The sequence below is a fragment of the Apodemus sylvaticus genome, chromosome 7, assembly GCF_947179515.1.
Source record: "Apodemus sylvaticus chromosome 7, mApoSyl1.1, whole genome shotgun sequence".
Classification (NCBI taxonomy): domain Eukaryota; kingdom Metazoa; phylum Chordata; class Mammalia; order Rodentia; family Muridae; genus Apodemus; species Apodemus sylvaticus.
Window position 1 is genome coordinate 53,870,171 of NC_067478.1, and position 24,933 is coordinate 53,895,103.

At 49.0% G+C, this 24,933-nt stretch overlaps 1 protein-coding gene across 1 annotated transcript in view; it reads right to left on the minus strand.

Annotated features, from left to right (window-relative positions):
- Myo5c (myosin VC) overlaps nucleotides 1-24,933 on the minus strand; it is a 74,484-nt gene that overhangs the window by 12,277 nt on the left and 37,274 nt on the right. The window contains exons 15-35 of the mRNA XM_052187788.1: nucleotides 22,929-23,063; nucleotides 22,189-22,286; nucleotides 21,019-21,105; nucleotides 19,659-19,770; nucleotides 18,886-19,097; nucleotides 17,646-17,811; nucleotides 17,316-17,462; nucleotides 16,385-16,549; nucleotides 15,187-15,280; nucleotides 14,097-14,160; nucleotides 11,582-11,762; nucleotides 10,006-10,099; nucleotides 9,780-9,843; nucleotides 9,073-9,153; nucleotides 7,949-8,129; nucleotides 6,385-6,478; nucleotides 5,862-5,925; nucleotides 5,616-5,763; nucleotides 4,022-4,109; nucleotides 2,310-2,408; nucleotides 1,097-1,251 (exon numbers count right to left, since the gene is read on the minus strand). Coding sequence (XP_052043748.1) covers nucleotides 1,097-1,251; nucleotides 2,310-2,408; nucleotides 4,022-4,109; nucleotides 5,616-5,763; nucleotides 5,862-5,925; nucleotides 6,385-6,478; nucleotides 7,949-8,129; nucleotides 9,073-9,153; nucleotides 9,780-9,843; nucleotides 10,006-10,099; nucleotides 11,582-11,762; nucleotides 14,097-14,160; nucleotides 15,187-15,280; nucleotides 16,385-16,549; nucleotides 17,316-17,462; nucleotides 17,646-17,811; nucleotides 18,886-19,097; nucleotides 19,659-19,770; nucleotides 21,019-21,105; nucleotides 22,189-22,286; nucleotides 22,929-23,063 — 2,529 coding nt within the window. The remainder of the gene's footprint in view (nucleotides 1-1,096; nucleotides 1,252-2,309; nucleotides 2,409-4,021; nucleotides 4,110-5,615; nucleotides 5,764-5,861; nucleotides 5,926-6,384; nucleotides 6,479-7,948; nucleotides 8,130-9,072; nucleotides 9,154-9,779; nucleotides 9,844-10,005; nucleotides 10,100-11,581; nucleotides 11,763-14,096; nucleotides 14,161-15,186; nucleotides 15,281-16,384; nucleotides 16,550-17,315; nucleotides 17,463-17,645; nucleotides 17,812-18,885; nucleotides 19,098-19,658; nucleotides 19,771-21,018; nucleotides 21,106-22,188; nucleotides 22,287-22,928; nucleotides 23,064-24,933) is intronic.

Consider the following 24,933-nt stretch of genomic DNA (forward strand, 5'->3'; position numbering starts at 1 on the left):
GGTAACTGCTGATCTGGGTGCCACACACATGTGGCTCCCTTCCCACAGAGTAGCCGGCGGTGGGTGGCCTAGCAACCTGGTCATTCTGACGGACACAGCTAGGAAGCGACATTCAGCAGGCCAAATAGAGTCTGGGCCTCCAAGTAACGGTGTGGAGCAGGGCCACCCTCCAACGTGGATGAGTCATTAAGGGACATACAAGAAGGCTCTCCATTGGGCTAGAGAGATGGCTCAGTGGTTAAGAGTACTGTCTGTTCTTCTAAAGGTCCTGAGTTCAAGTCCCAGCAGCCACATGGTAGCTCACAACCATCTGTAATAAGATCTGATGCCCTCTTCTGGTGTATCTGAAGACAGCTACAGTGTATTTACATATAATAAATAAATTTTTTTTTTTTTTTTAAAAAAAGAGGGCTCTCCATCTCCTTCAACAAACTGCCTGTGCGATTGGGGTGGGAAGGGAGGGCGTCTCAGCTATTGGATCTAACTTTACAAAGTCATGGACCTAATGAGCATATGGGTCTTCTTTTCAGGACTAGGAAAAACAGTAATGTTAAGGTTTTAATCTGAAAATTGCATGTGTGTCTGTTTTGTTTGCATGTGTGTCTAGAAGAGGGCATTAGATCCCTTAGAACTGGAGTTATGGATGGTTCTGAGTCATCATGTGGGTTTCGGGAATCAAACCCGGGACCTCCGTAAGAGTGTCCAGAGTTCTTAACCAGAGAGCTAGCTCTCCAGTATGAATGTTTTAGGAAGGAGAATAATACACTTGCCCATGGAAGACATGAATAATTTTTTGGTTTCCCATTTCCCTCAGTGCTACACTGGCAGAGCACATATCCCTCACACACGGGACGGGGGGGGGGGGGGGATAGAAGAGTGAGGATGGTGATTACCAGGCTGTATTCTCTCCGTAAGTCTTTGAGGCCCACCGACAGACCCTTGCCCATTTGTCCTCAGTGGCTCTGCTCCTTCAGGCAAACACTGCTCTCCGAAGGTCAGAGGCCAAGGGCAGACATAGGCCGGGTGTCGGTCATTTCCCAGAACTGTTTCCAAATCAGACGCCACACCAAGGACCCACATCAAAGGCTACCCCTACCTTAACCACATGCTTGATGCCATTAATAGCACTGTTCATGAGGGATTTGAGCATGTTGGCATCGTTCAGGGAGTCTGCATAGCGCACACACATGAACAGGATGTGAGCTGGCAGCCCAGGGATCATGTTCACCACCACACCTCGGGGCTTCAGGTCTGTAGCAGAAAGAAAGACGCTCTGAGCTGCTGGTAAGCCCTTCTCCTATGGCTGCTGGTGGAGGGTGCCGGGCAGGAGGGTGGGAGGGGGGTAGCGGGAGGGTTCCCGACATTTCTGTGCTTGGGTGGAGCCTGAGAACACAGATGTGTCTTCTCTCAGAGAAACTCAATTTGGGTTCTTATGTAGCAAAAGGACCTGGGAGCCACTGGCTCCCCTCACACCTCATTTGTAAATTGATCCCTCATTTAAGAGTCCAGATAGGAGAAAGAAGTTGCAATTTTCCATAGTGAGGAGGCTCTAGACATTGGATCCCCAGAATAAGAAAGGAACCCAAGCCCTAGGCAACTCATTCCAATCCTTTTGATATGGATGGGAGTCAGCAGAAGACACTAGTGACCAGCAGGACTGCAGAGGAGACAGGATGTCAGAAAGGGACTGGAGAGGCACTGGGGGGGGGGGGTAAGAGACCTCTCAGTTGTTTCTATCAGGCAATTTGTTAACAGGACTTGAAATGTAATCAATAGCTCAATACTCTATTATTGGGACAAGTGAGTGTTGAGGCAGGGTTTCTCTGTGTAGCCCTGGCCATCCTTGAACTTGCTTTGCAGAGCAGGCTGGCCTCGTGATCTCAGAGATCTGTCTGCCTCTGCCCTTGAGTGCTGGGATTACAGGTGTGTGCATCCATGCCCAGGGCCAGGAGCTGTGTCTCCCATCCTGACCCTACAACTAGACTTGGGAGAAGGTTGGGCAGTAGCTCTCAGCTGAGGACCATTTTGGTTCCCCGGTGGAAGCTGGCAGTAGTGTCTGTGAACACAGGAGCGGTCACCAGTTCCTAGTGTAAGCAGAAGTGGGCGATGCGATGCTGTGGTTTGCAAAGCTCCTCTCCCTCAACCAAGGATTGCTGGGTAAGTGAGTACAAAAGCTAGGAAGCTTCAAGCTGGGGAAGAAGCCATGAAAGAGGAGAGAAGAGAAAGGCCAGCCCTGCCCAGGACTTTGGAGCCATCTGACATTCAGGTTCTCAAAGGGAAAGCATCATGAGCGATCTGAGTTTGACTACCGAGAATGAGGTTTTGAATGAGTTTCGCCTCATCTTCTTTCTTGTATTCCAGCATCCCAAGGTACTCCTTGGATCCCGAGGGCAGGTGCACATTGTTGGCTGCAGACAGAGGCAAACGGTCAGCTACATGCACAAAGCCCACACTTCTCGGTTTCATAGTGAAGCCACTATCCGAGTCCTCTCCACTCAAGAACTGCTGCAGCTTGCAGCGATGTTAGAGCTGTCTGATGCTTTAGATTTCTTCCTATAGTGATTTCTGTCCAGGAGTATGGCTACTGCTGAAAAGGCCAAGATATCCTTGAGTGAATCCTATTGAGTATCTGATGTGTCTCCAACACATTGGGGGAGGGGGAGAAACCCAAGATAGTGCCTTGATGCTTTCTACAGGGAAGGGTACAAGACTCATGGAACATGTCTGAGTCTCACAGTCTTGATCACAGGGGTGGAGCTGCCAATGTCCTGTAGCTCCTATAGGAGCCATATAATCACAAAGGTAGTGGTATTAATGTTGGGCTGCTAAGTTCAGGGTAATGTGTTACATGATAATGGATAACTGATACAGGCAGAAAAGATTTGGATTTAAATGTGTTGAGTTGAAAGAAGAGACAAACTGAATCTGGGGCTCAGAAAAAGAGTCAAAGGTTAGATGTCAGTTTGGGTAGAGAATGTAGCTCATGGTTTTGTTCATCTATCCACCCTCCATCTCTCTTCCATTCATCTTTCACCCATCTATCATCAACCCATTTATCTACCCATCATCCATTCATCTACCCATCATCCATCCATCCATCCATCTCCTATCATCCATCTGCCATCTTCTGTTCACACACCATCCATCTATCCACCCATTGTCCATTCATCCCTCAGTCTATCATCTATTCATGAATTCATCCATTCGCCAGTTCCCACAGTAGAGACATAAGGACAGGCTGTCCAGACCTGGTCCTGCTCTCATGGGGCAGATTGGCACGGACACCTATTCCTGAAGAGGAAAGAGTTTCAACTCAGTTGAAGCATTTACAGGTCAGTAGCTGTGTCTGCGTCTATTTCAAATGTAAGATAAATGTGGAGTACCTAAGAATAAAGGAGCTCTTCAAAGGAAGGAGCATGGGAAAAGAAGAGAGATGGTTGCAGTGCAGCCTGTGTAGCAAGGCTGGGATGGAGAGGAAGGGTACAGAAGTGTGAGGAGCAGGAGATGAGAGTGGCTCAGACACGGACTCCAGGGCAGAGGGAAGAAGGCGGCGGCTCCTTCCTTGGTGTCATGGCTACACATGCTGTTCAGCTAAGGTCAGGATGTCCTGTCCTCCTCCTCCTCCTCCTCCTCCTCCTCCTCCTCCTCCTCCTCCTCCTCCTCCTCCTCCTCCTCCTCCTCCTCCTTCTGTTTATCTCTGCTAACTGACATTGGGATACTCATGGATCCCGTAGCTGTGTAGCCTTCAAAATGATTAATTGGCTACTCCATTACAATTTCATTTTGAAAGAGGAAGTGGAGAACATATTTGTTTTTGCATGTCTTCTGAAATGAGGGTATGTGGTATTGGATGCAGGGGGCCTCGATGCCCTGAAGGCTCTTCAGCTCATCCCTAAGTCCTAAGCCTGACCCGTGGAGCCTCATTCTGTTGGCTTTGTGGGCTCTGGATGAAGCAGTGCTCACACACTTCCATACACAGTACCTGACCTAAAAGCTCAGAAGAACGAGGATACCCCCTTACCTTTTTCAATTGTCTTGGTCAGAGTCTTGACTTGATCCTGTAGCTTTTTAATCATTCTGTCCTTGGTGTCTAACTCTTCCTCCAGATCCTACAGAAACAAGGACTTTTATTAGAAGTGTCTTCTTTGGCTTTGGTTTTGTTAATGGCTTTATGGAGCTGTATTTCAGCTACTATAAAGTTCACTCACATACACGATTTGCACAGCAGCTGTTTTCTGAATTATCCAGTTCCAGACCAGACATTTCCAATGCACCCCCAAAGAACACTAAAGAATACTCCTAAAGAACACTACATCTGGGTTAGCTCAGAGAGTCAAGGGGCATCCCCAAGACTGATGCTGAGTTCAATCCCCAGTACACACACACACACACACAATCACACACACATACACACCACACACACACACACAATCACACACACATACACACCACACACACACACACACACGCACACACTGTCCTTGTATAGGCTAGAGTCATCTCAGAGGAGAGAATCAATTCAGAAAGTGTCCCCAGCAGACTGGATTGTGGGAACTTTACTTGATTAATGATCAATATGGGAGGCTCACCCCATGGTAGGTTTTACCATCCCTGGGCAGGTAGTCCTGGATGATATAAAAAATCATGCTGAGCGAACCACCAGCAAAGCCAGTGGGCAGGGCTCCCCCATGGCCTCTGCCTCAGTTTCTGCCTTGAGTTCAGCCCTGCCTCCCCTCCCCCCTCCCCCACAGCCTGTGATGTGGAAATGTGAGCTGACACAAGCCCTCCCCAAGTTGTTTTTATCATATCAATAGAGATCTTAAATAAGAAACATACAAAGTAACTTGAAAATATTTAAAAACACTGTAGCCTTTGGCTGTTTCCCTCTAGTCTATTTCTGCAGTCAGTAATTTACTGTGGCTGTGGGTTTGTCTGTTCCAAGGAAATTACACAAGACGTGGTATTTTACTTCTGATACTTCCGCATAACAATATTTTCATATGGCTAGTATCTTTTTACGACTTCCTACTCTATAGGTATAGTAGTACATCTTGATCTATACTCCTTGATTATGAATGTCCAACACAGACTTTAAAAATAAAAGCCTGGGAAATGCGCTCTTTGGATGTCAGAAGGAGGCGCCAGAGAGCCAGTCCTCAGGTTTGGGCGTGGCTTTCCCTTTCCCTTCAGGTGAAGAGGTAGCCTTGCCTATGCCGGGTTTGACGCGGAAACATCTCTTATAAAGGGCATAGAGTGTTTCAGCTGTGAAAGCGGCGCCTGTTATTTTTTCCGTTTTCTCTTCGGTAGGGTCTCATGTAGAACAACAGGCTGTTGTCAAACTCCATTCAGGGCTGCCTTTAGCTTCTGATTCTTCCGCCTCCCCCTGGGGGATTCCAGTGCTGGGATTCCAGGCCTTCAACGACCACTGTGCAGAGCTGTGCACTCTACTGCTAAGTGCTTATCATCACAACCACCCGTCTTTGACCTAAGGACAGAGTGCTCTGACAGAAGGCCTTCTGGTCTACAGTTGTTTCGCTTACAGTCAGCGGCTCCTTCAGAACCCCTCTCTCACTCAGCAACACCGCCAGACAGGCAGCCAATCAAACTTCTCTTACCCTGTTTTCCAAAGAGAGCCGGGATGCCTCTTGATGAAGAATACTCTCTGCTTCCTCCTCAGCTTCTGGTTGCTTCTTTGGGAACTTGGTGGCCTCCTGCGGTTCTTGGATCCCTTCGGGATGCTCCTCACTCTGTGCTTCTATGGCCCTGAGGAAGGGGCGAGGTGTTCTGGGCGTGTGAGCACCCTTCTGCTGGTGATTGGCCCGGGAGGAAGCGGCCTGGCCAGTCCCTACCAGAACACTTACTTGCCCTGCATTCTCTCCTCTTCTCGGACCCGGTGCAGGTGGCTGAACAGCTCTTCAGGTTTTCCTATTATGAGAAATCCGTCAGTGCAATGGTCAGCCATGACTCTGAGCTCTACTTTGGGGTTGCCATTATTTTCACAGATCTAAGGCTCTAACCCCTATCCAGTCAGAGATTACGTTTTCTTTCGTCAGAGTAAGGTTTTGCGGTTTGTTTGTTTTGTTTTTGTTTTTTTGTAAATCATTATTTAAGAATGACATTTTATATGAACATCTAGATTTCTGATTTTTCGTTGAAAATAGTTATAGCAGAACAACAGGCTGCATTCCCACAGGGCCAGACACCAGTGGAACTTGAAGGACGCTTCACCTTCTCCACTCATTCTTGCCCTCCACACAGCTTAACTCTGTGTTACCCCCAGGGCCCTAGAGACCACAGCTTAATGCCCCCAACGCCATGGCTTCTTCCCATGCATTTCCTAGATGCTGGCGTCTGTAAGAGCAGGGCCAAGGTGAGTCACGTTACCTTCCATCTTCTCAGTCAGCTCCCTCAGGCGGGATTCGAGATCCTGCTTCTGCCTCTCCAACTCTGAAATCTGCTGCTTAAAGTCTGGGATCATCTTCAGAGGAGAGAGATTAATTGATGCTTGAGTCTGGATTTTTATGCTCTCCCAAACCCTCGCCCATCTCCGTGTTCAGCTTGTGGACCACTCGGGCTGTGTAAAAGGCCTGCTGAGGCACTGGGATTACTTGACATTACATCCCCTCCCCCTTCATCTAAAGACCTATGCAGTGGTCTGAAGAAATCCCATCATGCTCAGTGAGAGCAGTTCTCGCGTGGCTATGCTGGGAAGGAAAGAGGTGCATTGAGGGAAGGGAAGGGTACCCTGTGCTGAGCTGCTTCAGTGCCCAGCAATGCCATCTCAGCTGGAAGAGGACACTCTATCGCAGAACATTCTGCAGCTGGAATTGTCCAGGGTTCTCTATAAGCCATCTTGTGTATCTTTCTGAATGTTTATCCCTTCCACACTCAGCCAGGTAAAAGAGTTGCTTTCCCCCCATCCCCCGTTCTCTAAGTTTAAACAGACACCCAGGCCTCTGAAGCCCAAGCACAAAATACCTCTTAGTGGATCTCACTGTCAGCTCCTCATCAAGGTTTATCCCAGGAATACACAGCCTATGAAGGAAGGCCTGTGACAGGGCACAGTTCCTGCTCCTGTGGACGCCCTGGGGATGTAGCCCCGAGAGCCCCGACTTATAGTTTGGCCAGAGGAGGAGGAAAGAAGCAAAGCCACAGCAGACAGTGAGATGGAAATAGTAACCCCAGAGAGTGTGACCCCTGCAATCCCAGAGGCAGGGGAGTAGCCAGCATTGCCACAAGTTGCTGAGAAGCACATAACAGAATGTGGTGGCTACAGAGAAAATGAGGGACATTGGAAGAGTGGTTAATGACCTTTGGGAAGACCCATCAATCGCAAAGAAATGGGGTGTTGACTGCAAAATACTGTGGATAAGAAAGCATTGTGTGGGTGTGTGTAGATCCTAAAAGCACTGTGTGTCCGTGTGTGTGTATGTAGATCTAGAAAGCTTTGTGTCTCTGTGTGTTATGTATATCTTGAAAATATTGTGTGTATATGTGTATCTTGAAAGCACTATGTGTGTGTCTTGAAAGCATTGTGTGTGTGTATGTATGTGTGTCCTGAAAGCATCCAACAGGTGCAGATGAGAAGGCCCAGATAAACACAAGACAGGGACGACTCGGGGTATTTGGGGATGGACAGATGGACTGACATGACCATGCTCCCCCTCAAGAGCCGCACGTGTGCCTTGATCTGCTTTTTGTTCCTTTACAGGAGTTTGGCGCTAGAGTTAAACACAGAAGTGTAAGCTCATTCACACAATCTGACCCACCACACAGTCATTAAACACTCTCAAATCTGAGTGCTTTCTGGCCTGGGGACATCCTGTAGATTTATCTTCTGACCTAGTTATTTATCACTGAAGAACTAGTTAAAATGAGTTGTTCTGCTGCAGAGAACTGATTTTTGCTCCACCAGTGAATAATGTCTCTGGGAGAGTGGTGACTGTACCATGTTTTCTGATGTCAGCCTGGTGACTTCATGCCGGATACTTTCATTGATGTCTGTCTCTTCTCTGAACAGCTTCTGCAGGTGGTTGATTTCTTGGCTCAGGTGCACGACTTTGAAGTTCAGACCTTCAATCTCTTTTTCATAGCAATCCTTCTGAGACTGGAAATGGCTCTCCAGAACTCTGTTAAAGGAAGGGCGGAGGGATGAGCCCATGGTCTCTGTGTTGCTGGGCTGGCCACAGAGAGGTCATCGTGCAACAACTGAGAAAGCTAGGGTCAGCATTTCACCCTCAGGACCTAAAACTGACAATGCTTTTACTGAGACGGAGGGAACTAGGAATTGTAATAAAAAGACCCTTGCTCACTGTTATAAAACAGTTCATGGGGTTAACACACAGTTAATGACAAAGAAGTTTCATTTTAAAGTAATTCGGTTATGTTTTTACAGTTAATAGTTGAAACCCTCTATTCTGTGTGATACAGTTATGATTATGTGTCCCTACACACTTGGAGGATTCAATGAGTGGTCAAGATGGGGCCCTATTGTGAGCCTTTGGGGGACCCTGCTGTGTCACCACACTGATTTGAGCTAGCAGTGGGGAGAATGCAGGAAGGATGCAGGAGGAGCTAGTGAGGGAATATATGAGAACTAGCATGTGTGTGCAAAGCCTGTAGAGGCCACAAGGGGCATCAGATCCCCTGGAGCTGGGGTTATAGATGGTTGTGCGCAGCAGATTTTGTTTGCTTTCTGATATAGCCCAGGCTAGCCCCAAACTAGAGGATGATCTTGGATTTCTCCATCTTTTTGATTTCCGAGTGCTGGAGTTTGGGGTGTGTGAGGGATGGAAATCAGAGTTTTATGCATGCCAGGCAAGCACTCCTATTAACTGAGCCAAATCCCCAGCTCTATAACCAGCTGTTAGCAAGCACTAGGCCTCCTCACTAGGCAAATGGCCGACTTCTCAGAAAAGTCTTTCTAGGTTATTAGACACTTCTACAGTAAGAATTTACTTCATGCGTCAACTCTAAGCAAGGTGAACTTCTCAACATTGTGTTGTCTCTGGAAAACCAAACCAAACCAAACTAAACACACAAACAAACCAGAATCCTAAGGGAATGTCTAACCGAGTAGCTTTCTTTAGTCCTTCGTAGGCAAACCAAAGTTCTCCATCTTCATTTAAATGTTCCAGATCTTCCACGGAGAGCCTAGGAAACAAATAAAAAAGACACAAAACAAAGAGGCCTTCACCACACTTTACATGGTTTGTGTATGTCGTTCCTACAGCACTGTTCATCCTTATGTATATGTTTATGTATGAGAATGTATATGTATGAGCATGTGTGTGTGTGTGTGCCTGTGTGTGTGTGCCTGTGTGTGTGTGCCTGTTGTGTGTGTGTGTGTGCCTGTGTGTGTGTGTGTGTGTGCAGGTGCTGGAGGAGACCAGAACACAGCATCAGATCCCCTAGGAAGCTAGATTTGCAAGTGATTGTGAGACACCTGACGTGGGTGCTGGGAACTGATCCCTGGTCCTCTGCAGGAGCAGCAAGCAGTCTTACCCACCGAACCATCTGTCTCTCCAACCCCCAACACCACTTTGAGGCAGGGTCTCTCAGCAGGCTGGACCTCACTGAGGAAGCTGCACTAGCTTCTCAGTAAGCACGGGGACCCCTCTGTCCTCACTTTCCCCATTGGCTGGTTCCAAGCATGTGATTCTTCTTTTGAAATACATGGATTCTAGGAATCACAGTTACATGCTAACACTTTTCTGTGCCACTTCTCCAACCTACCTGCTTTACACTTGTAGAATGTCTGGTAATGTAAAATTGATTACCTGCTTCTAACATCTTCGATGTCATAGCTCTCCAACAGCTGCTTGGTGACCTCTGACATCCGTTCTAGAAGGAAAGAGAGAACAGCATAGAATTGAATTTGGGCATGATTTTCTTCCCCGTGGCTGAATAACCTACCAGCTGGCCACCAACCCACTAACCACCCTCTCAGATAGCCAACTCACCAGCCGTCCAGACTACCTGCTACCCAGTCCACGCCCCTGGTACCTCTCATCTCCCGTTTCTGTGACTGCACGTGTCTTTCCACATCTATCTTCTGGGCTTGCAGCAGTTCTATCTCCTTCTCGAACTCAGAGATGGTCTAAATCAGAGCCACAAAGAAACCCAGTGCAGAGAAAACAGCCATTACACTTCTCATCAGGCAAGGACACACACCTGTCACAGGGCATATGGTGGCCGGTGCCTCCACGCCGCTTCCTAGCTGGAATCCTATCTACTCTCACAGCCTCACAGCTTGCCCTGAAGCAGCCTAACTATGAAACTGTTGCAGTAATCAGCTTCCCTATTATAAAGGAAGAAAACAATTACAAGTATGCCATAAGAAGGGCAGAGAGAGGGCAAGCCAGGTAAAATCACAAGTGGGGAAGGCCAAGGTATTTTCTTAGGAGGCTTTTGTCCTCAGCTGGGCTGAGAGGAGGAACAATCGCAGAGGCAGGGGAGGCTAGGTACCCTGGGCAGATCACCGGGGTCAGTTTCCTATAAGCATCTCTGCTTGTCAAAAGGGCTGTTCACCCTGCAAGCTCATCTCAAGGAAGACCATGGGCTTTCATAATTTGTAGCTAAGACAGATAGAAATATTCTCAGGGGTAGCAGGGGTAAAAAGCCCTCCTCAAATACTCCGTTATTCTGAGTACTGACAGGCCCCAGGTCCCAACTCAAAGAGGAGGGGGATCAAACACTAGTGATCCACCTAGACACCTAGTCCTCCTAACAGAGCTTGAAGTGAGGTCTCAGAACAAACTGAGCCCTCATTGATTAGAAAATGAATCTCTACTGAGTTGAAGGTTAAATGCTGCATTTGGGATCCTGTGCCAAGCTCATGGTGCTGCCCAGTCTGAAGCCTTGGTTCTCTTCGTGGTTCTTTACATATTTCAGGTAATGTTTACATTTCCTTATTCTTCAGACCGTATCACAGAGAGCTTGATAATGTTGGTTAACATCTTTGAAAGCCAAGCCTCTCAAAACATCAGAGGGAGGGAGGGACATTTGCTGGTGCCTCCCTCCAAGTGCAGGCTCACAATTCCCCCAATTTAAGATCAGCCTGGAGAGAGGGCCCTACAGTTAAGAGCACTGGCTACCCTTCCAAAGGCCATGGGCTTGATTCCCAGCACCCACATGCTAGGATTACAGAAGTGCAACACTATTTATGACTTTGGGGTTCTGGGGTTCAAAGCCAGGGCTCCTGTGTGCTAGAAAGCCAATCTACTAACCAGGCTGCATCCCCAGGCCTGGCCAGCTCACCTGCGGTCCCTCGTAAGCACACGTGTGAATTTTCAGTAACAGTATAAATGGCAGATGGCAACAATTTCACTTCAGTACTGGTATTCATAAGTTTATAATATGATAAACAATAAGGGTTCACCTGAATTTGTAACTTAAATAGAAAGTATTCTTTTAGTCAGTCTATTTAAATAACTGTACAGTTACAACCTTAGAGCGTTAGAAGCTGTTTTCAAATATGAAGTACACTTTCAGACAGCCCAGAGGCTGGGGCCGAGAGAACAGAGCACCTGGGTGCTGTGTGCCTTCAGTGCCACCTGAGGGTCTGGAAGGCCGCACCCACCTTTGCCTGCTTGCTTAGGCGGGCCACCTCCCCCTTCAGGCTGTCAGAGGTGACCCGTCCCTCCTCCAGCTGGTGATGCAGCTGCGACCGCTCGTCCTTGAGGGCTTTAATTTCTTCTCTCAGAGACTCTATCTGTTTCTCATAGGCTTGTGTTTTCAGCTCAAAACTTTTTTCAAGAAGTCTAGATGGTAAAAGAAGAAAATCTAGCTTAGAGTCGTTCTTACAGTCTTTGAACAAGACAATATACAATATTATGGAAATATTGAGGAGACACCTCAACGCCAAAGGAGGGGATGGGTTAGGGCCCAAGGTGGCCATCACAATAGCCGGTTTCCTGTTCTCTTAGTCTAAAGCCAATGTCTTAGATCTCCTGGTGTCAGAAACTCTCTGAGGATCACAGAGCACAGACCAGAGAAGCTGGACTTCAAGTCACACTGAGTGCTGGGGCGTTGCGATCTCAAAGCCATACCTGGCTTCCATACTGTTCCCTGGGTGGAATGTACGTCCCTCAGCAAAGACCTGCCATGTTCTGTCACGTTCTGGCCCTTCTAAGTTCTCAGGACCCTCCACAAGGGTCTGATTTAGTCCTTAAAACATATAGGCGGAGCATCCCAAATCTACCAAACTAAATCAAAATGCTAAAATCCAAAACTACACTACCAGTGTGATAATGAAAGGTTTCTATCCTTGAAATATTTAGGATTTGGGACTGCGGGAGGAGGGGTGCTCTCCCAGTAATGTCTATGCCAAGCCTCCAAAAATGGAAAACTAAAACCAAAACCCTTCTGGCCCTAAGCTTCAGATAAGGAACATAAGCAGTGGACCATTTCTATATCCAGTGGTCTTGCCTTCCAAGAAATTTAAAAGTTATCCGTCTGTCTGTCTGTCCGCCCATCCATCCATCCATCTATCTGTGTGTGTCTATGTGTGAAAGCAGGTGCCTGTGTCAGCGTCTGCCCTGATGCTTGCACCTTTACACATGGAGGCCAGAAGAGGGCATCACACCCCTGTGAGTTAGAGACACAGGTGTCGTTGGACACCCAGCTTACAGGAGTGCTGGGATTTGAACTCTGGTCGTTCAGCAAGCACTCTTAACTATTGAGCCATCTCTCCATTCCTTGTTTTAAGAATTTTAGATAGAATATATTTCGGCAAAAGCCAGGTGCCCCAAAGTATATGGAAACTGAATTCCTTGTGAGAGGGTCACTGAATTGAACAGGTAATGATGAACTTAGATGACAACTATAAAGAGACACATGACACAGACAAACTTTGCTTATTCTCCAGGGTCTGGTCGGAACTGAGGCATCTGCAAGGATGCTGACCCAGAGCCTGGACTGATTTGCTCTAATAGCCCAAAGGAAGAGACTTTGGGAAAGAGACCCATACTCTGCAAAGATTTCTGTTTCATCTCTTTTGGTAGATATTAATAAACCTTTAATCTTTATCCCCCCCCCCAAACCAACTACAGTATTCTCAAGATGCCAGTAAAAACCAAAACCAAAACTAAACCTGGAGTCTGAGGCACAACAAACCTTGGATCTGAAGCCTGAACCTGTTGGGTCTGCTAGTAGTGTGTGCCTCTGAGGACTGTGCAGGGCCAAGCACACATGGACAGATGACCAGGGGCCAAATGGAGTTGTGAGGAGGCCTAGGCAGACAGAGTTTTGCTCACTTCACAGGCCTGCACAGCCTCGCTCAGGCGGGACAGAGGGGAGCTCAGGGTAACCTGTGTAACTGGCTCCACAGTCTTTGGAAGTCTCCTTACCCGCCTGTTTACCTAGACCATGGTTTTCTGCCAACTGCAGAGGGAAGCAGTACCCCATCATTCCCAGGCTTCCGCATCCCCCATCATTCTGACTTAGATCTATAAACCATGGACTCCTTCTGAGAAAAGGAGCCCAGACTGGAATCTCTGAGAATTAGCAGATGGTTTCTAACGGAGATCGGAAGGGGGCTGATCCAACCCGCGGCCAGGGGACTGGTGAGGATCCATCTGCTGGAGCGGTACGGACAGTTCAGAGCATGGGCATCATTTGAGGCTGTACACTGTAGATCTGGGTCCTTGAGAGCCTAAAAATCCTGCTTCTTAAGAATATCCACACCCTACCTGCCAGGACCTGGATTATATTAGCTTCAAAGCTGAGAAGCAAACCAGGAAAGAGCAGAGCGCAGATGGCGACGAAGCGCTGTTGATGGAGGACTTGCCTAGTGAGCCCAAGGCCCTAGGCTCCACTCCCAGCAGTGCATAAACCAGCAGTGGTAATGCACAGTGAGGCAGCGGATCAGAGGTTCATGGACATCCTTGGCTATGTAGGAGGTTCAAGGCTAGCCAGTGATACCTGGGATCATGTCATAAACAAGGAAAAGACAAGGCAAGGGAGGGGAAGACAAGGGACAGGAAGGAAAGGGGGAGAGAAGGGGAAGGGGAGGGAAGGGAGAGAGAGAAAAGGAGAAAGAAAGGGAAGGGATGGGCCGGCTGAGCGGGCGCGGTGGCGAGGCGGGCGTTTCTTACAGCCTCTGCTGTTCTTCTTTCTGCACATCATCCAGCAGCTGCCTGGTGAGCGTGTCCATTTTTTCTGTGGACAGAGAACAGTCGTGGAAACAAATCTGCAAGACAATGTCTTAAGTGTCTCACACTTCAGAGCCACCGTGGAGGGCTTGTTACTGTGGAGACTCAAGGCGAGGGAACATGCGATTCTTCATAAACTAGACAAGTTAGGTTAGGGGCTTCGGAGATAACAACAACTCTACTAAAATTACCCACCCAAACACGCCACTGGTACCCAACAGGCAGTTTTCTAGCTACATTTCTGAGAATTTAAACATTGTTATGGAAAATTTCACTTAAAGAAGTTAGACCCTGCCCCCCCTCAAAGCAACCACCCAAGGGCGGTGTAATAAAAAGCATTTCAGTGAGGTGAGTCCTCCCTACTCAGGTTCCAGGTGCCTCCTTAACATCTCTGCTCCTCACTGACTCCAGAGGGCTCCAAAGCCTGGGCCACAGTCAGGAACCCCAGAAGTCCTGTCCTAACCTGGCCTAGAGGCACTGACTACCTGCTGGGGTTGCTCCTCCGCTCAGCCCTGCACCCCAGGCCTGCTGTCCCTTTAGTCCACATGCTGGGCAGAGCGTGTGCAAGGTCCCTCAGGGCACTCATGAGACTCTTACACAGTCGCATATACTACTACATACACTCATGTTCAAAGACACACACACTTCTACAACCATCTCCACATACTTACACACTCATGAAGGTTCATGCACACTCTGACACACTCTTACTCATACACAAATTCCCATACACTCACACACTCTTACACATACATTCTCATACACAATCAACCTCTCACCCACTCACACACACACACACACACACACACACACACACACACACACGAACAACACAGCACACACAAACATACAATACACTCCATACTCTCTTCCTTGGGTAAGACCTCAGGGCCGCTGCTTATGAGGCACAGACAGGGTGAAGTGCACACCTTCATGCACACTTATCCCCTCGATGCATGATGTGCCAACTGCACACCGGGCCCCATGTGCCGCAGCGCTGAGGGAGCCACCCCGCTGCCGGCCGGCCGGCTACCTTTCAGCTCCTCGGTCTTCTCTTGCAGCCGCTGCTCTGCTTGCTCTTTCTGCAACTCCAGCTGTGCGCTGTGCTTCTGCAGCTTTGACAGCCTCTAGGGAAGGGAAGGGACATGAGGAGACCTTGGTGAAGTCCCTGCCACTGGCCTGGGTGACAAGCTCTGTGCCGAGGTCTTCAATCTCACATGCTTGGCTCAGCCAGTGTCGACAGCCTGTACCAGTCACAGAATCAGGGACCTGTAATCAGACGTCTGTCCTCACCATGACTGACATGACTGACACCTGACATCTGGGAGAAGACCAAGTCCAAGGTATGTAGGTCTCAGGCTCTCTCGAGTTCTGGGTACCCAGGGTAGTTTAGTACTTAACGTCTTAGTTCACAACACACGGTGGATTCACATTTTGAGACTGCCGTGACTCAGAGGAGGAGGCAGCAGGGCACAGTCTGTTATTTCAGCCTCTCTTGATAAGCCTGCAGGGCTGGAAGTATGGACGCCTTGGTGGGGGTGTCACGACTGGCAGAGCCAGCAAGGACTCCAGCAGTAGTATGGGCACCGCCGTGCACTAGGTCGTAGGGAGGCCATAGGGAAGCCCTCTGGGGACTTATGGCTACTGATATGGGAGCCTCAAGACTTTGGAAGGCACAGGAGAACACACAGTAACAAAAGAAACTCTGTTAGAAAATGTTAGAATGCCTGTGTGGGGCCCATGGTGGACACTGGCTAAATGATTTCACATGAAAACTTTATCCTTAAATCTTTTTCCAGTACCCCTTTTGTCATTTCTATTTTAAACACGAGAAAACTAAAGTTCTCTAGCGGGTCAGTGACTCGGGCAAGCTGTACAACCAGCCAGCAACAAAGTTAGGATATTCATTGAGGACGCTAGAATTCTCACTAGATCACAGAGATAAACATCTTCCCCAGATCCTAAGTCACAGGGTAGGGAAAGGAGGCCTTCAGAGCCCATGCAGGTGGACACTGACAGAGGGAGCCAGCTGTGCTCCTTGGGCCTTGTGTCAGCTTGTAAAGGCAGACAAGAGGGAAGCTGACCCCTTCCTTGAGCGAGTGCTTCTCCTCAGAGCCAGTCCTCTGGGCTCTCTTGTCAGTTGCCTGCCTTATTGAAGCACAGGCATCATTTGCCTACTCTGAGGAGACAGGGTGGGTCTCCCCACCACCCCAATCTGGTACACTCCTAACCTCCTCCACCGTGTCCCTGTATCTCCGGCCCCTCTCTTCATAGCTGTGGCGGTGGGCAGCTGCTTTTTCCAGCTCTGCTTCCAGCTTCTGAACCTTTTCCTGGTCGCCAACCCGCTGAGCAGCCAGGCTGGTCAACTTCTCCACCAGTCCGTGGTTCTCTCTGCTCTAGAGAAAGACTGGGCAGTCAGAGGTCAGTTCAGAGGGAAGCAGCTGCTGCCTTCACTCACACTCCAAGGTGGTGTCTATAGATCATAGTCACCTGTACCACAAGTGACATGTATTAGCATCTTCACAGAGAACTGAGTGAGATTGGGTTCTTTCTGAGCTGGTGACTCGTCACATGTCACATGTCTGCTCCTGGGACTCTACAACTTTAATGCTTGAGGCTGAATTGTGTTTCTCTCAAAAATCATAAGTACCCTCATTCATGGGCCCAGGATATGACTATTTGAAAACAAAAACAAAGACAAAAAACGAAGGACTTCTTAAGAGGGAACTTGTGTCGCTCCAGTGACCATGGGGCGGGTCGTTGACAGCATGGCTGGTGCACTTAGTAGGTCGAGATAGACTCACAGAAGGCAGGCAAAGGCAGGGGGAAGAAGGCTGCCTCCAAAGCCCAAGTGCTTTGGATTTCCAGAATCCACAAAAGTGCCAGGTGGGTATGGTGGCATGGCTGTAATTCTGGCCTTGGAAGGTAGAGCCAGAGGATTCCTAGAGAAAGCTGGCTAGTGGGAGTTACTAGCAATGTGAGTGAGCTCTGGGTTTGACTGATAGTCCTTGCTTCAAAAAGAAAAAGTAGAGTGATCCTACATGTATGAGCACATACACACACACTAGCATATACACATCTCACATGTACATATACATGCATATGCACACATACGCACACGCATGCATGCACACACACGCACAGATGCATATGGACGCCTACCTGATCCTCCAGCTTCTTCTGCAAGCGCTGGACCCTGTAAGTCAGCTGAATGTTGAGCACGAACCTGCGGATGTTCTGGAATCTGCGCCGGGCCAGCCATGCCCTCGCATACTTCTGAAGGATCACTGCCTTGTGCTCCTGCAGCAACTGGAGAAGGAGAAGGAGAAATGTGAGCCAGACCTCCTGCTTCTCTCTGCAGGTCTTTCATCACTGGGAGAGGCAGCCCGGGAGCACTTGCACAGTGCAGACCACGAGTCTTCCATCAAGGATCCACTGAACCTTCTTCCCAGACTTAGTAACCCCTCCCAGCAGCCTAAGTCCACTCCGTACCTTCCGGTACCGCCTCCTGGCCAGGAAGCCCCTGGTGTGTGCCTGGATGGTGATGGTGGCCACTCGGATCAGCTGGTACAGGTTACGGACCAGGTAGCCTCGGCAGTGCTTCTGGAGGATGATGGCTGCCCAGGCCTCCTTCAAAGCAGTGGCAGTGATGGCCTTCCTTGGGTGAAGAGACAGCAGTGTGAGTGGGTGGCGGGAGCCTCAGCCTTCACCAAGAACCAGAGAGTGGACGGCACCTTTCAGTGACAGGGGTCAGGGCTTCTCAGGTTCTCACATCTCTACCATCAAATAGTTCATCCTGATGCAACTTCAGGCCTGTTTGGGCTTATCCTGGCCTTAGCATGGCTCTGAGGCGCCATGTGGGATCCCCTACATGGTGTCTGCTTGGGGCCAGTTACGCAGGTGCACACATGTGCACAGGCGCACAGCACAGGTCCACAGAGCCGGTGATGAGGAGACAGTGCCCTGGAACCCTACTTGCTCATTCATCCATTTGTGGAAGATGGGTTGGAGGATGCACATCTGGAGCTGGCATTTTCTTTTTTTGTTTTTTTGAGGCAGGGTTTCTCTGTATAGCCCTGGCTGTCCTGGAACTCATTCTGTAGACCAGGCTGGCCTCGAACTCAGAAATCCACCTGCCTCTGCCTCCCAAGTGCTAGGATTAAAGGTGTGCGCCACCACCGCCCAGCTGTTTTGTTGTTGCTGTTGTTCAGGCCCTTTCTTATAGCTATGAAAAACAGGCTGTCAGGCTATAATGGTGGAAGTTAATCAGAGGTCATGACCTGTTCAGGCCTCCAATAGTTATTATCTGAGTCCACACAGAAAAAATGTGTTAATGTCTGCCTGAAGTATAGGAAGTAAACAGGCTCGTCTCTGCAGAATGTACGGAGGAGGAATCCATGAGGCAGGAGATTATAAACAACCAAGAAACATAAGTAAAATAACCATGAAATAATCTCCATGTTATAGTGTAGAAAAAAGAAAAGTCGTCCTGCCTGGGAAGAGCTGGCACTCAGGACATATCCAGGTTCATGGTCACTGGAGGACACTTCTGACTCACACCTGTGTCCTTGGAGCAAGAGAAGGGGCCTTGTCCCCAGCTGTTCCTCCTCTTGGGTGCATCGGCAGCCAAAGCCCTGATCTAGCTGCTCTCCATGGGTCCAGGATATCCCACTGCTTGTTGACCTGGGAAGTAGTTGGTGTAACCCTAGTGCCACCCTCCTGGTCCACATACCTCACTGTCTGCTGACCCCGGAAGTACTGCTGGATTGTCAGGGCAGCCTGTCTCTCCCGGAGGAACTTTTTCCTCTGCAGCCAGCCCCGCACGTGCTTTTGAATCACAATACAATCTTGTCTTAGTTTATCCAAGCGGAGTTTCTCTAAGTAAGCCACTTGTCCTGCTCTGAAGAAAATTTTGGTTCTACCAAACTGGTACTGGTTAGAATCCTGGAAGAGAAGAAAAACATAACTACAAAATAAAGAGCTTTTGTTTGTTTGTTTGTTTTTGCAATTTGAGAGAGTCAAAAAAATTCTTAAATCATTGGTATTATGCACAAGGCAGAGAAAAACAGAATCACAATCTAGAAACTTCTACTTCAAGGTACGTAATGTTTTCTGTCTTGGCTTTGGGTTCAAGCCCCCATCCCATTGCCTGGCCTTCATAGCTTGCCATCTTCACACCCCTATCCCATGTCTTGACTGTCACAGCTTGTCGTCTCCTTTCTGTCCTAACTCATTACCTCAGCGACAAGCACAATTCGTGCAGAGCAACATGACCACTTTTCTGGGTTACCACCTCAGCTGACCACGTCCTGTGACCCTGACCCATGGAGGATGGTATTGGCTCCTGGGAGGATGGCTGTGGAATCCAGGGTTTGGATCTCCACAGGAGATGCCTGCTGCTAAGGGATCTTTCCACGGGAGACGTGATGCCGCTGTGTCACTAGCACACGAAGGGATTCGTTTGGGAGGGACACTTCTGGAAAGAGCCCAGCAGGCAAAACCAACCTGGATGAGCCTGTGCAAAACCACCTTGCACACTTCCTTCTTATCCGTGAGGGACAGCTCCTGCTGCGTCATGAGGATGCCATAGCGACTGTAGAACTCCAGGTACGTCCACCTGCAAAATCAGAGAGAACTGGGCAGGCGTATCCGAGGGGGCTCTTCATGCAGCAGACTGTGCTGCTCTCACGGAGGACATGGTAGAGCCTGCTCTGGTACCCCTCCACCAAGACCACCTTCTCTATGAACCGATTTAACCAATCCTCCATCCCTCTGACCCTCCTCAGCTCCTCTCCTGACAAGGCAGCTGGGATCAGCAGTGGCAGCTGAGGCTAGGGGCGTGGGGTGCTGGTGGCTTCTGGGATACACACAGCACTTGTGTCACAGTTTGGACATTACATATTTCCCAAAGACTCAGATGTGAAAGGCTAGGTCCTCAGTGCAGTGTTCAGAGGTGAGACTCTTGAAAGAGATTGAATCGTGAGTGTTCTGGCCTAACTAATGGATTAGCCCAACGATGGAGTCTGAATTTGATGCTATGGCGGGTAGGGGGCCAAGAAGCAGATAGGGCTGAGTTGGAGGCAGTAGCTCACTGTCCTTTGTGTAGCTTTGTCCTTGGTCCCTTCTTATCCCGCTGACTGCCTCCTGCCTTCAGTGAGGTGAGGCACTGTGGGCCACACGTACCCTTTGTCACGATGCTGTGCCCAGAAGCCACAGAGCCAAATGGCCATGGACTACAACATCTGACACCGCAAGCCAAAATAGCGCATCTCCCTTGTTTCCTTGGGGATTTTGTCACGGTGAAGAAAGGTGGGATATTTCTCACCTGTCCCTCTCCCACGATAATGCACCTTACAAAATGCAAAGCATGTGAAAAATATTGCCACCACACCCTCTGTTCTCAGCAAACACTTAAATGAGGACTGTCAACAACTGTTAGGTCCGAAGGGGACACCCCAAAAGGCAGTGCCATTGATGGAGTCCTAAAGGTCAGCCTGGGCTCAGCTCAGGCTGGGCTCTGACTGTAAGCTCAGAAATTCTCAGAAATCTTGTGAAGCAGCTTTCTGTTTGTCAGGAAAAGCTGTTACATCCCCTTGTCTGCCCCCTACAGGCAATGACCTCTCACAAAGGGCATCCAGTTCCTGTTTAACTCGACCAGGTCTGCACCAATTAAAAGTCCCCACACTAGCCCCTGGGCTATTTATTTGGTCTATACTCACCTTCCAGATACCTCAACCATACACCAGTTTTATTGCTTTCCCAAACACACACACCACACCAGTTTGATTCCCTCTGAATAAAGTTTCTACCAATGGGTGTGGTCCCCTTTGGTGGCTTCCCTGTGCCCTCACTCACAACAACCTACCTGGAAGGGTAGCTCTGGGCACTGATTCGGATTGTTTCTAAAACACCACAGGCTCTCAGCTGCTGGACAACCCGTTTGGAGTCAAACCTTAAAGCAATGTTATAATGTGTTAGGGACTTGTAGCTATGCAGGCTCTGGGGCAACAGGATTTAGCCCCGTTGTCCCTTCAACCCCAACACACATACAGAGCACCAGACACACGGACAGAATGTTCTGGAATAGCCTCTCTGTGAAACAGTCTAGAAGCTGGGGGTGTAGGTAGGTAGGGGCAGGAGGTCTAAGGAGGGGGGTGATGGGAGAAAGGCTGCTTTGTGGGGGAAAATACAAACCAACCAGGTAAAAAGATGTGAGGGCAGTAACATTCTAGCCCCCTCCAATGGAGAGATGCCTTTTACAGAGTACTACAGTAGTTTGGGGCACAGGTCTAACACCTGTTGGTAGCCCGCAGACACACACCTGCAGACACACATGACCCCTTATACACAGAGGGAGGCCGGGCCCTGGTTGTCTAACCTTTGCTTGCAAAGCTCGGCCTCTTTGCTCAATCCTGGAGACGTGGTGGTCTAATCAGAGAAGTAGTGCTCATGTGTAAAAGGCAACCCTGCCTGAATCATTAAAGAACTCAGACACTGGGGAAAGTTCATGGGAAATCTCAGAGAATTCCAAAATCTCAGTGATTTGAATGAGAAAAGATTCCCACAGGCTGTGACTTTTGTTGTTATTGGTTTTGTTTTTATTTGTTTGTTTGTCTGTTTTGAGACAGGGTTTCTCAATGTAACCCAGGCTATCCTAGAACTCGCTCTGTAGACCAGGCTGGTCTCAAACTCAGAGATCCACCTGCCTCTACCTCCCAAATGCTGACATGACTTAGAACCTGTTTGGGAAGGTTTGGGACCTTTAGGAGCTGGCTGGAGCGTGGCTGGGGGAGCACACAATGCGGATGTTAGGGGGGTGCGGGCAGTGCTTTGAGAGTTTATAGCCTTGGCCTATTTCCAGTTTGCTCTCTCTGCTTCCTGCATGCACTGGAGAGCGAGATCTTAGCTTCTTGCTCTGGCTGCCTGCTGCCCCGCCTCCTCTGCTCTGGAACCAGTAGCCCAAGAACTTTCTTCCTTGGGTCACGGGAGGAAGTCACTTCTGTAGGGCTTTCCTTTCTGTCACAGGGATACTTACTCAAAGGGCATTTTCTCATCATTTGGCTTGATGCACCGGACGTAGTGGGGTGTGGTGGCATTGAGGGTCTCCATGAGCGAATACAGAGAGCTGCGGAACTAGGAGGCGGGGCCAGAGGTCAGAGGTTACTCTGTAACAGCATTGCTTAGTGCATGGCAACTCAAGATGATCGGTAAGAAGAGGTAACTCTGAAGCTGGAGCGACGGCTCCGTTGTTAAGAGCTCTTCGCGCTCTACCTCAGCCTTGGTCACAGCACCTTGGTCGCGACCTCAGCCTTGGTCGCAGCACCCACATTGGGTGGGTCACAGATGCCTATAACTCTAGCTCCAGGGGATCCAACACCCTCTGCTGGCCTCTGTGAGTACCTGTGTACCCTCCACCCTCACACATACACACACACCTATACACATAGAGAAAAGTCTTTACAATTCTTTAAAAGAAGAGGTAACGTCACACAAGCATCCGTCAGGGCAGGCTTCGTACTGTGACTGTGGTTTACCTACCTGTGTGTGGATCCTACCTGACCAGGGGTCCACAACTGCAGGAAACTAATATACCATGTGACTAGGTAGGGAGGGGCTCTGGGATGTGCTAAATTGAAGTTAGGAGTATAACGGATGATTTGGACAAGAGGCCTGTTGTCTGAAGCCAGGCCTGGGCTGTGGGTCCCACGGTCATCTGGTTCCCCAGAGCCTGGCCTTACCGGCACCCACCCCCACCCCCACCTTGCTCCTGTATACCTTGTTCCCAACTGTGGTCCGGAAGTGCTTGGTGTTTGGCTTGATGGTCTGCCTTGCAGATTTAACTGTGATCATGGCCCCAAAGGGAGAAGACGGAACAGGGCTTTCTTGAAAAAAGGCAGCACAGAGATGAAACTGGAAGGGAACGGAGAGGGTTTTAGTATCCCCACCAGACAGACCAAATGCACAATCATGACGGCTGTCTCAATGAGAGGGCCCAGGGTGTTGGCCCGAGCCACCTCCACAACCAGAACTCCATTATATAGCGAGGGCCTCCTGGATGGTGATGCCCATGGCTTCCTGGGACTCAGGGAGAAAGGACAGCTGTGCCAAGTGTCCTATATGCATGCACTGCTCCAGCTGGCAGAAGAGAAGAGACATCTCCTGAACCTACTGGGCCCTTTGGCTCAGCTAGACTCTCTTCACAGCCCAACCACTCCTCTCTGCAGATCCAAGCCCTACTTATAAATCAAGGCCTTTGGAGTGTCATCTGACCACGGCCTGTTCACAATGTTGAATGTGTATCTATGTGTATATGTGGATGTTTTCGTGTATAGTGTGTATGTTCATGTGTGTGAAAGTGCATGTGCACATGTGTTCACATGCATATAGAAGCCAAAGGACAATCTTAGGTGTTGCTCCTTAAGAACACTGTCTATGAACTCCCAGGGACTAAACCACCAACCAAAGAGCACACATGGAGGGACTCATGGCTCCAGCCGCATATGTAGCAGAGGATGGCCTTGTCAGGCATCAGTGGGAGGAGAAGGCCTTGGTCCTGTGAAGTCTGGATGCCCCAGTGGGGAAACCAGGAAAGGGGATAACATTTGAAAGATAAATAAATAAAATACCCAATTAAAAAAAAAAAAGAACACTGTCTACCTTGTTTTCGAGACAGGGCCTCTCACAGAGAGCTGGAGATTACCCACATCAGAGTACAGAAAGACCAGAAAACCCCTGCTTCTGCCTCCTCCCTTGCTGGAGTTACCAGTGTGTACCACTGAGCCTGGCTTTTTTACTTGGGTTCTGGGACTCAGATTCAAGCTCTCTTTATTGAACAGCAAGTACTTACTGACTGAGCTAGCTTCTCAGACCCTTTTGGTTTTTGAGGCAGGGTCTCACTGTATAGCCCAGGCTGGCCTACACCTAGTTGTGAATATACACCATGCTGGCCTTAGTCCTGCCTCTGCTCTCTCTTCTTTATCCGCTCCTCTTTTGGGGGATCCGTACTCTGCTGTTCATCAGTTGTGTCAAGGGTCTTGTCTTCTGCTGCTCTTCATTCTTTTAAAGTGGGCAACGGCCTCCAAAGCAGGGCCCTGTGCATTGCCCTGTGCCCTGGGCATGACTGAGTCTGGAGTCCACACCTGTCAGCTCAGGAGTCAGACCCAGTCTGTAAGACATCTTCTAGACAGGACCCTGGGGTAAGTGTGGGACTGCCATCAGCAAGGGAAGTCTCCTAATTCTGCCAGAAGATGTGAAAGATGTGACTGCCCTGTTTCAACACTGAATGCTCCTCTGTGAGCCACCTTGCTGGGTGTGGTACTTGTTTATACCATCAGGGCTACTGCCTGGGCTCCTTTAGGGAACTGTCAAAGGGTCTGGGCACTTAAAGCAGGGGACTGGATTTTCTGAGAGAAGGAAATAAATGTAGACTAAACGATTATAAAATGAAGGTCTATTTATGAAATACCTTCTTAAAGTTTTATCAGGAAAGGTTTAAAGTGGGGGAGGAAAATGGCCACAAGGTGTTCATTTGGAGATAGTGTTCACCACACCATGCGGTGGGTTCTAGAACCTGATGCCCAAGGCCACACTCCTTATACTTGGTTTGATTTTCTTTCTTTTTGTATGTATGTGCAAGTGTGTGGGCATGGGCATGCCCAAGAGTATGCATGTGTGCATACATGCGTGTGCATGTGTGTGCACGTGTGAGCGTGTGTGCATGTGTGTGTGTGTGTGTTAACACTGGGTGTGTCTTCAGTCATTCCTTGCCTTATATTTTGAG